This window comes from Peromyscus leucopus, chromosome 1 (assembly GCF_004664715.2).
Source record: "Peromyscus leucopus breed LL Stock chromosome 1, UCI_PerLeu_2.1, whole genome shotgun sequence".
Classification (NCBI taxonomy): Eukaryota; Metazoa; Chordata; class Mammalia; order Rodentia; family Cricetidae; genus Peromyscus; species Peromyscus leucopus.
In genome coordinates this window covers 137,523,481-137,538,266 of record NC_051063.1, presented here as the reverse complement: position 1 = coordinate 137,538,266, position 14,786 = coordinate 137,523,481, and the positions used below count along the sequence as shown (strand labels likewise).

Genomic DNA, 14,786 nt, shown 5'->3' with positions numbered 1-14,786 from the left:
AGTTCAGCTTTCCTGTCATAAGACCTACTCTCTCAGTAGACTTTCTGGTCCTCAGGCTCTTACACAGTGTTCCCTGAGTCTTGGTTGTGCAGTTGTCTTACAGATGTTTTGATCGGAGTTGGGCACCCCATGGCCAGTTGTTCTCTGTATTTTGACCAGTTGTAGCTTTCTGTAATGGTCTCCATCTGCTACAAAAAGAAGCTTCTTTGATGCCCAGTGAGAGCTACACATATCCGAGGTCTAAGAGTAAGTATTTAGAATGCACTTGGGAATATATTGTCTTAAGAAAGTGACAATAGGTGGTTACTATCTAAGATCTATGACCTCACTAGCCCTGGGTAGGTTGGCTAGTTTTTAGTACCAGGAATGCTTTCTTTCCTTCTTGTTGAGCAGACAGCTGTTGGCCAAGATGGAAGTGCCTTGCTGGTCATGGTCATGGATCATAAGCGTCACAGCTGGGCAGGACTACTGATTGCTTTCCTCTTTGGCCCCTTTGATAGTATCTCCCAGCACTGTGAATGCTAGTCCCTGGGGAGTAGGCTCTCAGGTCATTTCCAGCAAAGAATCAGGGTCTTCGTTGTTTGTTTGTTTGGGGGGAATACATGAATGCCAATGTGAACCTGACAGTGAAGTCATCCAGTGGGTTTTTGTGTCATTTTTCCCATGGAGGACTTTTCTTTTTGCTTTGTGTATTGGACCTTGATAAAAAGAGCAAGCTGTACTTCTGCACTTTGGAAAGCATGACTGTACTGTGGTGTGTTTGTCTGGAGTGAGGAAAGTCTTCCATGGGAAGCTGAATCATTTCTTGGCTTCTCTTACGGAATGACTGTACCAGAGTTATTCCTTCTTGCTCTGAGGAGAAAAATCAGAAGAATAAGTCATTTCCTAAAGAAATACATAGTGATTTCTATGAGATTCAGTTTTTCCTAAACTTAGAGTTATTTTGAAATTTTTATTTTGCGGGGAGGGATTGTCTGTCCAGGATTTATCCTCTTAAATTTAAACTTTTCATTTGTTTATGTAAGCACTGATGTTTTCTCCCTCCCTCCCTCCCTTCCTCCCCCCCCCCCGTGCATGAGTGTGTGTGTGTGTGTGTGTGTGTGTGTGTGTGTGTGTGTGTGTGTGTGTGTGTGTGTACATTCTCCTTTCCACACCAGGATTCCATGAGGATTCTGATGCTTACACTCATTCCCATGACTAGCTTTTACGTGGATTCTAGGGATCCAGACTCAGGTTGTCCAGCTTGCAAGGCAAGTGCTTCTACCCACTGAGCCATCTTTCCAGCCCCAGCCTCCTGGCTTTTTTTTTTTTTCCTTCCCATTGTCTGTTTACTGAATTTGGTCATCTAGTAAGGGAGCCTTAGGATTATGATATAGTAGTGAACAAAGACATAATCTGGCACTATCTGGCCTTTGTGCCTTACAGTGCATTTAATTTATAGAGAACAATTAAAGAAATGGCTGTTGCTTTTGAAGCGCTCATCTTTTACTTCGAGACAGATCAGGCAGGCAGCACCTGTGATTATAGGGGAAGCCACTATAGGGCCAGTGTTCTAAGAGCCGTAGTACTTCAGTGATGAGCTGTAGGAATGGCTAACTGTAGAAAAGAGAGCTGAGTAGTAAAATGGGGTTTGAGAGGTAGATTTTGGTAAAGTTAAACAGAAAAGGGAGGGAATCCTAGAAGTTAAAATGAGCTGGGGAATTAAGGTTGGGTGAACCACACCCTGATTTTGGAACTTGGAGACAACAGCCTTTCATACACTTACCTTAAAGAATAGTGGGAAATGAGGTGCAGTAAAGAACGTGGAGTGGTATGAGATTTGGACAAGTATGATTAGACCGAATGAAGCTGAACACTTTTCTTCGTTCTCAATTAAAGCACAAATGAAATCACTTCTGCTAAAAAACCTTCACTGGCACCATATGCTCCCATGGTATAGGCTCTTAGTATTCCATTATGAGTCAAGTATGTGTGGCTAGATGTCTTAGTCGGTGTTCCGCTACTGTGAAGAGATACTGTGACCATGGCAACTCTTCTAAAGGAAAGCATTTAATTGGGCCTGGCTTACAGTTCAGAGGTTTAGTGCATTATCATCATGGCATGGTGGCACGCAGGAGACGTGGTGCTGGAGAGTAGCTCAGAGTTCTACATCCATATTTGCAGGCTACAGGCAGAGAAAGTCACTGGGCCTGGCTTGAACATTTCAAACCCCAAAGCCCACCCCTAGTGACACACTTCCTCCAAGAAGGCCACACCTTCTAATAGTTCCACTCCCTGGTAACCAAGCATTCAAATCTCTGAGCCTATGGGGGCCATTCTTATTCAACTCATCACAGTAGACATCTTGGTTTTCATTTCCTGGTGACACTCATTAACGCCTGTACCTTCACTCACACTGTTAATGTGTAGTGTCTGTCTTCTTGCTCCCAGTTTTTCTTCCTTATGTTTGACTCTCATTTTTATGAGACTGTTTTCTTTTTTCTTTCTTTTTTCAATCCTGGCGTGATCAGACACCAGACGGCCTGGGAACTGAACATGGGTTCTCTGGAGCATCAGTCAGTGCTCTTAACCGCTGAGCCACCTCTCTCCTCATGAGACTGTTTTCTAATCAAAGCTCTTCATTTATTTTGCTGAAATTCTACTATTCATTGGTACTAGCTACCCCTATAGTTTTGTTTTTATTTTGGGCAATTACTACTATGACAACTTTTGAAGACCCAGAAATCTTACATATTTCTATGTCTCTCATATCACCTATAAAGCAACTCACCTACAGTGAAATAATTTTTGAATTGTTAAAACAATTTAAGCCATTGTTCATTACATGTCAGTGTAGTTTCCTTTTCCCTTATTGGTTTGTTGTATATAATGGTATTTATTCCCTCCATGGATGATCATATGGAAGAGGGAATTTCTTATTGGCTCCTTCCTTTTTCCATTTCACTGCTAAATACTCTTTGTGTGCCACACCTTTTGCTAGCTGGTATAAAATCTCTGCCTGTGCTCCCAGCCAGTGTGCACTCCAGCGTCTCCTTTGCTTCTGTACGTCAGAGTTGCTCTGACAGGACTGAAGGGGCATCGAGGCACCTGTAGCATAGTGAGCACTTCATACTTCTTCCTTTCCCTCTGCTGTGCTTTATTGAATTCTCAAGCAAATTACCAAGACCACAGCCCTGTGGCCGCTAGCGTATAAGGGTTTGTTCGAGCTACTTTCTTTGAAGGGAAAGATATCCTAAGAAAAGACCAGCAAGTTTAGTGTATTATTTCCAAGAGGCAGAACTTGAATTTTCATTCCTGGAACATTTAAATCTAACCCTATAGCTGTACCAAAGAATATATGTAATATGTTTGCATCTGAAATGCCCCTCTCCCCAAAGGTTTAATAACTTGTTCCCTAGCTTGTGGTGATAGTTTTTTTTTTTTTAAACTAATATTTAAAACAGTTTTAATGTGTAAACCAGGCTGGCCTTGAGCCAGTTTGCAGTGTGTTTTGAAGGCTGTGAAAACCTTTAAAAGGACAGTGTTCTCAACCTTCCTAATGCTGTGACCCTTTAATACATTTCCTTATGTTGTGGGGACCCCCAGCCATAAAGCCATTTCATTGTTACTTCATAACTGTAATTTTGTTACTGTTATGACTCGTAAATATCTGATAGACATGTGACTCCTGTGAAGGGATCGTGACCCGCTGGTTGAGAACCGCTGCTTTAGAGGGTGAGGACAGGCTGGCAGCAGTAGGCTTTTAGGACAGGTCTTTGAAGGTTGAACCCACTCCGTTCCTGGTTCTGCCTGCTCTGGCTGTTTGCCGGTCCACCACTCTGTAAAGCCTGCTGCCACACACTCCTGTTCCTGCAGTTGGAGCCTTTCTGTCATGCCTTCCTCACCATGGTGTATTTATCTACTGAGTTGTGAGCCCAGACGAGCTCTTCCTCCCTTCCATTGTTTCCGTCTGGTATTTTGGTCAATGTGATGCAAAAGTAACTGGCATGGCCTGTGAACCATTTACACTGCAAAATCGATCTCGCTCATGTTCTTGCCTTTTCCCCACACTTGGCACTATTTACCATTCTTGCTCAATTTCTTATCTGTGTTTTGATTTCCAGATCTGTATACCTAATTCTTAACCATTCTCCTGAGTTCTAGATATAAGCATGAATTCCGCTGCTTATCATAGCTCCTCTTGAATATCGCTGTGATCCAAAACTGAACTTAGCACCTACCTCTGCTGTCAATTCTCCTGCTTCATGCCACCTTTGAATTCATTGCCCAGGCAGACATCTGGTCAGATATGACACTTGGTTCTCTTTGTTCTCTGGCCTTCAGTGTACAGAATCATAACATTGTTAACAATGTTTAACCCTTAACTTCTAGTCTTGCCTCCACCCACCTGAATGTAAGGCGCCCTTGTCTTTCATCTCCTGCTGTAAAAATGGAGTGGTTAGCGTTGCTAGCGCTAGTGTGTCAGGGTGTGTGTGTGTGTGTGTGTGTGTGTGTGTGTGTGTGTGTGTGTGCGCGCGCGCGCGCGCGCGCGCGCGCGCGCGCGCGCGCAGAGACTCAGAAAACCAGTATGAAATGCATTGGGAAGACCACTTAAAATGTGGAGAAACACTCTCTTCTTGCTAGTCACACCTTAGAGGAGAAAGAAAGGGAGAATATTATTTGTGCTTATTTTCCTGAAAGCAAAGTTCATAGTTACCTAAAGCCAGATTTCTTGTCACTGTTACCTTAAAGAACCATTGCTGGAAAATGAAAAAGTGGCAATAAATGTAGTTTGTTGTTGATCTGATGAGGCAGACTTTGGCATCTGGTATCAGATAAAGTTCATAACCAGACAGAGAAAGTGTCAAACAACATAAATAGTGTCTTACTTCCCCTTCTAAATAGTAGTGTTAGCCTGGATAGAGTAACACTGTTGATCTAAAATGTGTTAATTATTTCAGAAAAATTAGAAATTGTACTAGCTGTCCTATATTTTAAAGACCTTCAACTCAGGGTTCAGTTGAACTCTTATCTCAAGAGTGCTTACTGGGGTGAGGTGGGGGGCAGTATGGTGTTTAGCCTTGGAAAAGTGCTTGCTACCAAGCCTGTTGACCTGAGTTCATTCCCTAGAACCCACATGGTAGAAGTCCCCACAAGTTGTTCTCTAACTTATACTGTACACCATTGCATATGTACACACATACACAAGAAATAAGGTATTGTTAAATAATACTTATGGGTAGTTTGGTGTACTGTCAAAGTTTTTAATGATAGGTCTGTGTTCCTTTGCTATCCCTGTTCTTATAGTTAAAACAGATTCAAGGAAGAACTGTTTTATTAGTGACTGAATTTAGGTTTAAAATGCTTGCTATGGCCAAATGATAAATTAAAACATAAAATAATCTGGCACAGAAGGATGCAAAGGGGTTTTACAGTAACATTACAAGACCATGGTGCAGGAAAGACCGACTTAGGAAATAACTCAGACTGGAAAAAAATGAGCTAATTTCATAATAAGTTCATCTTCTAGTGTTGTGGCAGTTATACTAAATATCAATCACTGCAGTTTCTGCTGTTTTGGTAGATTTTGTTTTGACCTTCCCCATCATAAGGAGCTTAGTATGTAGAGCAAGGCAGAGTGCGCCCATTTGTATAAGACACACCTGTGGGAGTCGTTGCCCAGAAAAGATACTCTGAGGAACACAGTGATCTTCAAATGTTAGAAATGCTGCCATTAGAGACAACTGTTTGTTACAGAGGCAAGAAAGTAGGGTGGGAATACTCAGGTCCTTGTTTGCAGAATCCGGCCATGATGGTCATCAGCACCCAGACTGATGGTGGTCTCTGCATATGAGATGTGTTCATTCTAATGCTTGAAAGATATTTCCTTAATGAGAAACTTAAAACTGAAATGTGTTAAATAAAATGCTGATAAACCAAATCTGTTTAAAACAATGATGTAAAATGAATCAAATTATTGCTGTTTTTATTCTAAAAATAAAATCTCTTCTTGTCATTTTGCATTTACTTAGAATCAGCTATGCTAATGTGATGAGAAATGAGAAATTTTAATTTATGCTTTCTCTATTTTCACTTTGTTTTTTTTATTTATGGAACTTCTCAAATGACAAATTTACTTTTGTCTTGGAAACCAAGAATACATACAGATCGGAATTAATACAAACTGATTAACTGTGTGATATTGTACAACTGATTTAAACTCTGGATGCTATTACTCATCTGTAAAGTAGGAATTAATACTTCTCTTTGTAGTCTTTCTACCTCCTTCCTTCCTGCCTCTCTCCTTCCTTCATTCCCCTTGTCTTTCCTGTCTTCCTGATTTTCCTGTTGAAGTGGGTTTTGTTTTGTTTTGTTTTGTTTTTTTACTGTGTTGCCAAGCTCACCTTGAAATCTTGGCCGTTCCTTCTGCCTCCGCCTCCAGAATAGGTAAGGTCACAGATGTCTGTTACCATACCTGACCACCTTATAGGTCTTCCTTAGGAATAAACAAAGCATAAATGCATAAACATCTCTTGGTGAACAAGAGACATTCAGCCAGCATTATACTATTATAGTCTTGCTTCAGAAAACACAGTCTACAAACTGAACTATCAGCTTTTTCAGGTAAATCCATCATCCTCTTTTTCTCCCTCCTTCCTCTCCTTTATTCCTCTTCCTCCTTTTTTCTCTCTCTTTCCTGACTTTTTTCTCCCCTTCCCTCCTCCCCCTCTTTCACTCTTCCTCCTTTCCCTTCATTTTTTCTTTCTTTTTTTAATTTTTTTTGGTTTTTCGAGACAGGGTTTCTCTGTGTAGCTTTGCGCCTTTCCTGGAACTACTCACTCTGTAGCCCAAGCTGGCCTTGAACTCACAAAGACCCACCTGCCTCTGCCTCCCAAGTGCTGGGATTAAAGGTGTATGCCACCACCACCCGGCTTTTTTTGGGGGGGGGTCTTTTTTAAATTTTTTTAAAGATGGGATCTCATATATACAATACTGACCTTGAACTCCTGATCCTCCAGTCTCTAGTTCCCCAAGTGCTGGTATTACAGACCTTTGCTCTTTATTTCAGAAAGCTAGTGGTTGGTTTAACATTGGTGTGCCTGTTCCGTAAGACTTCATCCTGGTAAGGAGCATCTATCTATCTGTGAAGAGACTTCTCTTTGAAGCCATCCCTCTTTCGGTGGTTATTTCAATTGTTGATTTAAGTGTTAGACAGTTGACTGCTTCTGCCTGAACTGTGTGTGCCCCCTCTCCTTTGCGATGGCAGTAAAGGGTTAAAGCCAAGGTGGTGTTTTCTGATACTTGCTACTAATACCCTTTATTTTACTGATTGTCCCTTTTTGCACCTTATAAGTCTCTGTCTAGTGAAATGCCAAGAGGAAAGAGCAGGGCTCTTCATGTCACTTAAACACTGGAGTCAAACCCTGGACGGAAACGGTGCCTTTGCAACCTTTCTAAATAGTTTTCTTCTCTCCCCACTCACACAGTCTCCTATCTCACTGGAAGGAATCTATTCTAATCAGACAAGTGTTCATCAGGTGTTCAACAAATGTGTAATGCGTAGGTGGGTGTAAGCTGTCTTCCTTCCTGTCTCATTCAAAAACTAGAAGTGGAAAATACAATCTGCAATGATAATGGTTTTTAGAAAATGTCTCAATTCTCTTTTCTTTGCTGTTCATTCATCCACACCCTTCTGAACTTCTTTATGACACGTGGCAAAAAAAAAAAAAAAAGCTTAGTGTCCCAAATAACAGTATGTAGTAACAGAGAAGAAGAAAGACCTTTGGGTGGGCCCAGCGTTGAACCACCTTTTGTACATTCAGGAATCCCAAATCCACACCATCACATTAATACTTTCCAGCTTGCTCAGGGAAACAGTGGCTCACCTAAAGAGGTAAGGACCCTGATTTTTATTTCAGTGTCCTGTGTTCCCTGCCAAGCTGAATTGATCTTTGTGTGTCAAGCATTACTACTTTATATTCACTTAGGATTTTCAGCTTTTAGTGGCCTGAGAGACCCAAGCTTTTTTGGGCCCTTAGTTTCAGGATTTCCACTAGGTGGCGTCCTAATTCAGAAGCTTTACTGTAGACTTTTTGCAAGCTTCTAACCTAACTAGAACCAAAGAACCACACAGTGTTGGTCCCTAAATTCTAAACAATTTGGATAACGAATTTAATCCAGAAATCAAGAAAATTTTAACTCAATGAGCAAAAATGTGGTAGTTTAAAAGTATGTAACAATTCTCAGTAGATTCTTGTGCTGGAATAATTGGGATTCCATGTTAGACCCATGGCATGCACTAATCTAGGAGCACTTTTGCCTCTCTTGAAGCGGTTGGTGCTCTTTAGAGAGTGGGCTGACGTCACAGAGAAGAGAGAGGAGATTGATGCAGTAAACATGTACATGCTTACAAATAATCTGTGTTTTCCTGCAAGTTCCCAAACTTGAAGGAACAGAGAAATATACTTACACTCTCCTTTAAATTTGTAGCTTTCATCTTTGGTTTAGATGTGAAATGATTGGTTGCTGCATTTCAAAATCCTAACAGAATAACTGTTCAGTGGTTCCAGATGTTTTTGATAAAAAACTTGGAGTTGTAGCCTCAGCAGCAAAAGCACAGACTACAGATTCTGTCTTCCATGGGGGAGTGCCCAGCAGACCCAAAGGGGAGAGCAAACAGACTTTCCACCCCACCCAAAGCATTTGTTCTTTGAGAAGAAACAGATTAGCAAGGGCAATTTTAAATTGTTCTTTTAATATGTTTATGTGTGCAGAGAGGAGAGAAAAATCTAGATTTCCAGCCCAAAGCCAGTAGACAAAAAGGTTAATCTACATATTTCAAACAAGTGCTCTAGTGTCGTTCAGAAAATTGTAATGGTTTTTAAGCATTTCTCTCTGATTATGTAAAATTTCCAAGGTCTAAGACCTTGTTTTTTGTTTGTTTGCTTCTTATGCAAGGCACAGAATGTCTATTAAATTGCTATAGATTATCTTTATTTGGTTTGATAGCATTGGTATAGAAAAGCTTTCCAGTGATTAAAGCGTCTCCGATTCCCTAGAGAGACGCCTGGGAACTTGCAAGCAGGAAACATTTGATTCTAATTAGAACAGAGGGCGAGGCAGAGAGGAGCAAACCATGTTGAGAACAGAGGGGAGGCAGCACTGTGTTCATTGCGAAGAGGGGATTCTAAATTATAGCTTGGTGAAAGTTGATCCATAAAAGATAATAGGCAGTCAATTTTCTGTACACTAAAGCCTGCCCCTCCAGGGCCTTCCAGTCTATGCCCTTAAACCACATAGGATGAAAGTATGTGTAATTCCTGGCCAGATTCCCATGCTTTTGGTTAGCTTAAGAAGAAATTTTATTTACAACTTCTTAATCTCTTTAATTGTCTTGTTTCTACTGTATTTAGCATTCTCTATACTGAAAAGCAGCACATGGTGCTGACATGGGAGGCCGAGGCTTCTTCTCTAGAGCACCAGAGAGAGGACATCACCCACCTTTATACTTTTAATGTACCTCTGAGGGTCAGGGGAGATGAGGCTTGTGTTAGATAGAGTTGAAACTGTGACATCTAGGTAGACGGATGGATGAGAGAAAACGCTTCCAGTCTTAGCTGGGTTTGCTGTATTTCTCTCATTTAAGTGGGTTAGCAGCTTTAAACACCTGGCTGAGGAAATGGTGAATCATCAGACCTTCTTTACCCCTCTTACAGCTTCCAAAAGAAAATACCTTTCACCAACTTCGCTTGCAATATTGACAGAAACTGGGATACTTACTCACTTCTCTTCCTTTCTGTTGTAGTATTTAAAACTGTACATTCACATTCTCCACATCTGTGTAAGGGACTGCTCTCTGTCCAGCTCAGAGAGAATATAGGACAGCTTCTCCCGGAAAGAGTTAATTATGCCTTCTTTTCCCTTTTTTGGTTTGTTTTTGAGACAGGGTCTCTTTACATAGCCCTGGCTATCATGGAACTCACTGTGTAGATCAGGCCAGCCTCATACTCACAGAGATCTTCCTGCTTCTGTCTCCATAGTGCTGGGATTACAGGCATACGTCACCACGCCCAGCCCACTTTTATGTCTGTCCATCCCTCCCTTCCTCCCTCCCTCCTTTTTGCTTCTTCTGTTCCTCTTGCTCCTTCCCCCTCCACAGTGGGTTACACTAAGAAAACGGCTGAAGTGAACGAATGCTCTCTAGACGAGGGCTGCTCTGAGGAGCAGTAGGTTGGCAACTGGAAAGGTCTGGAGTAGCAGAACGCAGACAAATGAAGTCACAGTGTTCTGCACAGGGCTTAGTTAATGAGAATGAGAGATGTGAAGGGGAAGGAAGTCTCAGCCAGGTGCCTCTTCTTAGTCACAAGAGTACTAAGAAACATGCATGCATTTATCCTATACTGTCTCTCTAACTTTTTTTTTAAAGCGTTCTCAAACCCAAGATTAAAACAAAACCTTAACTCTTAGTGATTTCTAAACCTTGCCAGACATTTTTATAGGCAATTCTACATCGTAGAGACATAACTCTGAAATATTTGACTAACATTTTTCTGATATTAAGTCATTGCTTTGCATTCTGCAGGGAGATGCAGTATATACTTTAGCTGAATTCAGTGTTCTGCGTTTTCCCCGAATAGCTAAGGCTGTTGTACAGACTTGTAGTGTTTAGGATAACACCGCCTTGCTTTATTAGCATACTACTGACATCAAAGGGACTGAGGTTGCTTCTTGCCATGTCTGACAGAGCCTTTTTCACTGGGGACTTGTGAGGAGGAGGAGCAGGAGGAAGCCTGTTGGAAAAGGAAGCCTTGTTTTTTCTCTTCGTCTGTAGATGAATCATGTTCCCACCACTGCAATTAGGTTTTCAAACCTCCAAGGCTGCTGGTACAGATCCGAAAGGGCAAGTAATGACGATCTTGAGAGAGCAGGGCAAAGGGTGTGGAGGCTGCGGAGGGCCGGGCTAGTCCGAGGCAGCCAGCTAGGGAGGGAAGGAAGGAGGACATCTGGAGGAGTGGTCTGTTTTCCTTGTACTCTGCCGGCCTTAGACACTTTCAGCTTAAGTCGAAATCCAGTCCTGCCGCCGAAGGAGCTGGAGACGGGCTAAAGTACTTGATCCTCTAGAGAGTGCTTCCAGCTTTTTTTTTTTTTTCTTTTCCTGTCTTTTTTTAAAAAAAATTTCTGTATAGATTTCCTTGCCTTTGTTGTTTTAAGGATTTCTCTCATACCATCCCTTTGAAATAGCCATCTTCCTTTTTTTAATCCTCCGTTCTTCGTGGCAGAGTGCATACTGGGCTTTTATGACTGGCTCTGGGTTTTCTGGATACATGTGCCAACCATTATGCTTAGCCAGTGCATTCTTAATTTTTCTACTGGAGTTCTCGGCGGTGATGGAAAAGATCTGTGCTTCTGTTTCAGTCAAGATCTGCACAGCAACGGTCTCGAGGCAGTTACTGCTATAGTATGAATTCTAAATTCATCCATCAGTGCTCTGAAGTTGCCAGAAAATTCTCACCCCGTTGATGGAATTAGATTCTGCTTTTTTTTTTTTTTTAATTTAATTTCGTAACCCAAGAATTTTCTATATAGAGGAATCTGGAAGCAGAAGTCTCCTCCCACCCACTGTGAGAAATTTGGAAGTCTGGACCTGTGTGAGCACATTGGTCCCTGGGTTAAGTAGGTATACGTCTACATTTTGTCTCTTCTTTTCTGCATCTGGACAAAATGTATGAACGGCACAAGAGGCGCTATAGTCTGTGTGACATCTCCAAGGTGGACAGGACTGTCGATGTGGTGTTGCTGAAGGTAAGAAGGGGCCACACCTTACACAGTCTGAAGGTCTCCAGGCTGTTTTCTCTTTCTATCCAGTAGCCATGTCTTGGTCCTTCCTAAACTGGGATGAAGTGTGAGAACGCCTGGGCTGTCAGTGAAGAAAGAGCAAAGGGGGGGGGGGGTGATTTTCAAATTCTTTAGAGAAATACCTGAACAGAAGCAGTGTGTGTGTGTGTGTGTGTGTGTGTGTGTGTGTGTGTGTGTGTGTCTACATCATGAAATACAGTTTTACTTGATTTAAAGTAGAGTCTGTGTTCAGGAAAGGCTCATATTGCAGAGTCACAAAGAGAGAATACACCCTCCGAGTTCCCTTTTGCTGGATGCCTGTGTTCTGTTGCTTGCCCCATCCCCACACCCCACTTCTACCTCCCTTCTGCCTGAAGCTCTTTCTCTGTGAGCTTCCCTTTCTGTCTCTTGGTCCTTTTGTCTGTGTCCGTCCGTCCTTCCTGTCCTCCTGCTGTCTCATTCTTCATTTGGTGTGACTCTTCTTCTTCAGCTGTAGCTTCTGACTGTTTGTTGATCAGCTGCATTTGTTTGAGTTCACATCATTAGTAATGTTGGGTGTCTAAGCAGGAAGGGGGTGGAGACTCTGGACAGCCTAATTGTTCACAGAAGGCTTCCTTGAATCTAAAATTAGTAAGAACTTCTACATTCGGTAAGACCGGAGTCTGGGAATGTTGGACAACTCATGGAGTACTTTTTGGAAGTTTAGCAGTTTTCTGGCAAAGGCTGGGAAGTTGGAAGTCAACCAAGTACTTCACTAATGCCAAAGAACCTGAACATCTAAATTTGGGAGGGTGGAGCGGGTTAAGTAGAAAAGGAGTATTTTGGATAAAGTGCTAATATAATGTCTGGGTTAAGGAAATAGTGGGAGTCTATTATTGGTATCAACTCAGTTTAGTACTTGAGATAACCGGTTTTCTTTTATTCCATTTAAAATCTTTGGTGATGTGTGTGTGGCATGGCTCACCTGTTGTGGTTAGAGGACAGCTTGGGGGACCTCGTTCTGTCCTTCCACCTGGCAGGTCCTAGGGATCCAAGGCAAGCGCCTAATCCACCCAGCCCCTCCCCCCTGCACTGCCGTCCCTCCTCCCTGCGCCAGCACTTACTAAACTTGCCAAAGCAGCTCTGGCGGGCCCCATACTCCAACTCTCTTCCCTTGGCTTTCCAGGTGTGGGTTACCTCACCTTCTCCCTAAGAGAAGCTGGCAAATGAGCTCAGAGACCTAGACACAGAAGCCCATGAAAGCCCACATTGGGCGCGGCACTGAGAGGAGCTGTGATTTGCGGTGGTGTGGTGTCCCTGTCCCTCAGTCATCGCTCTCAGGTGGTTCAGCTTGCCAGGCCTACTTTGTAATTTGGTGTTTTGAACTTGTTCCAAAGATGTTGTTGGTTTTAACTTCTCTGAAAAGTCATTTCCTCTGAGAGATAACAATTATCTTTTGATATTTTGCCCCCTTATATAATGTGGAGAGATACTTTCTAGGATCTTTGTTTTATGACGCCTTTTGATTTCACAGGCCAGGGAAGGGCCGAACACTCTGATTCTGTGTCACAAGGAGTCTCTCTTTCCCTCTCCTCCTCTCCTGTTACCTCCATCTTCCTTCCCCATCTCGGTGTGGGTGGAAGCGGGGGCAAAGAGGGTACTGTTTCTGTGGCAGAGGTGGGGAAGAAGGACAAGAGATGGTTATAGCCGGGCGGTGGTGGCGCACGCCTTTAATCCCAGCACTCGGGAGGCAGAGGCAGGCGGATCTCTGTGAGTTCGAGGCCAGCCTGGGCTACAAAGTGTGAGTTCCAGGAAAGGTGCAAAGCTACACAGAGAAATCCTGTCTTGAAAAAGGAGAGAGAGAGAGAGAGAGAGAGAGAGAGAGAGAGAGAGAGAGAGAGAGAGAGAGAGACAGAGAGAGAGAGAGAGAGACAGAGAGAGAGAGAGAGAGAAGGCTATGGGGGCAAATAGCAAAATACAGTGATGTGCATATTTAAATGTCATAATGAAAACCATTGTTTTATACATAAAATAATATATAGGTACTGGAGAGAGGCTCAGCAGTTAAAAGCACTTGTTGATCTTGCAGAGGACCTGGGTTTGATTCCCAGCACCCACATGGTGACTTACAACCATCCCTAACTCCAGTACCAGGGCATCCAATGCTCTCTTCTGAATTTCACATACATCAGTCATACACTTGGTACACATATGTATATATAGGCAAAACACTCATGCATGTAAAATAAATAAATCTAAAAGTTTTAATAAAATCAAATAAAAAGAAACCTAAAAATATGTAGTATCATGCAGCCTAGTCAAGCATGAAAGTTTTATATGAGCAAAGCTAACTGAGTTCAGGCTTCTTAATTTGGAGACGCTGTTTTTATATTTCCCCTTTCTATGAATTATTTGACTTGAGACTTAGTTGTCAGGCAGTGATTATTTTACCCCATTTTCTATGAAGAAATACTAGAAACATGACTGAGAACTGTACATTATAAGAGCATTAAATACCTATCACAGGGCAGACAGGTGCTGAGTCTGAGGACTCTTCATAATGTCAGCAGTAACCAGAGAAACGAGGGCAGACTGTGTGGTGGGACAGGAACAGGTAGGGTGTGTCATGGGGAGGGGGCGGCACTCCAGAGGAGGAGAAGGTGGCTCTCTGAAGGGCGAAGGACAGTTTGTAGCAGGTTCTCTCTGTAATTCTTGTGCTTCTTTCTCTCCCTCCCTCTCAGTAATGTTTCCCAGTTACTTTCACATTATTTTGAATTTCAGTATTTTCTATCAGTGTTTTAAAACTAGAAATGGCTTAGTCGATAAAAGTGCCTGGATTTAGGTCCCTAACACCCATGTAAAAGTCAGGCATGGCAGGGCACACCTGTAATCCCAGTGCTGCGGTGACAGAGACAGAATTCTTGAGGCTTGCTGACTAGCCAGGCTAACTGACAGATCTATAGGTTCAGTGAGAGACTGTCTAAATAGTAAAA

General features: G+C 42.4%; 1 protein-coding gene across 10 annotated transcripts in view; it reads left to right on the top strand.

Moving 5' to 3' along the window:
- The window catches only part of Akap13 (A-kinase anchoring protein 13), a 302,085-nt gene that overhangs the window by 177,964 nt on the left and 109,335 nt on the right, over positions 1-14,786 (top strand). Inside the window, exon 1 of one of the 10 annotated variants that reach the window (XM_028879195.2) lies at positions 10,747-11,781. The exons of the other annotated variants lie outside the window; for them this stretch is intronic. Coding sequence (XP_028735028.1) covers positions 11,701-11,781 — 81 coding nt within the window. The 5' untranslated portion in view covers positions 10,747-11,700. Of the gene's footprint in view, positions 1-10,746; positions 11,782-14,786 lie in introns of those variants that run through there. 10 annotated transcript variants of the gene reach the window in all.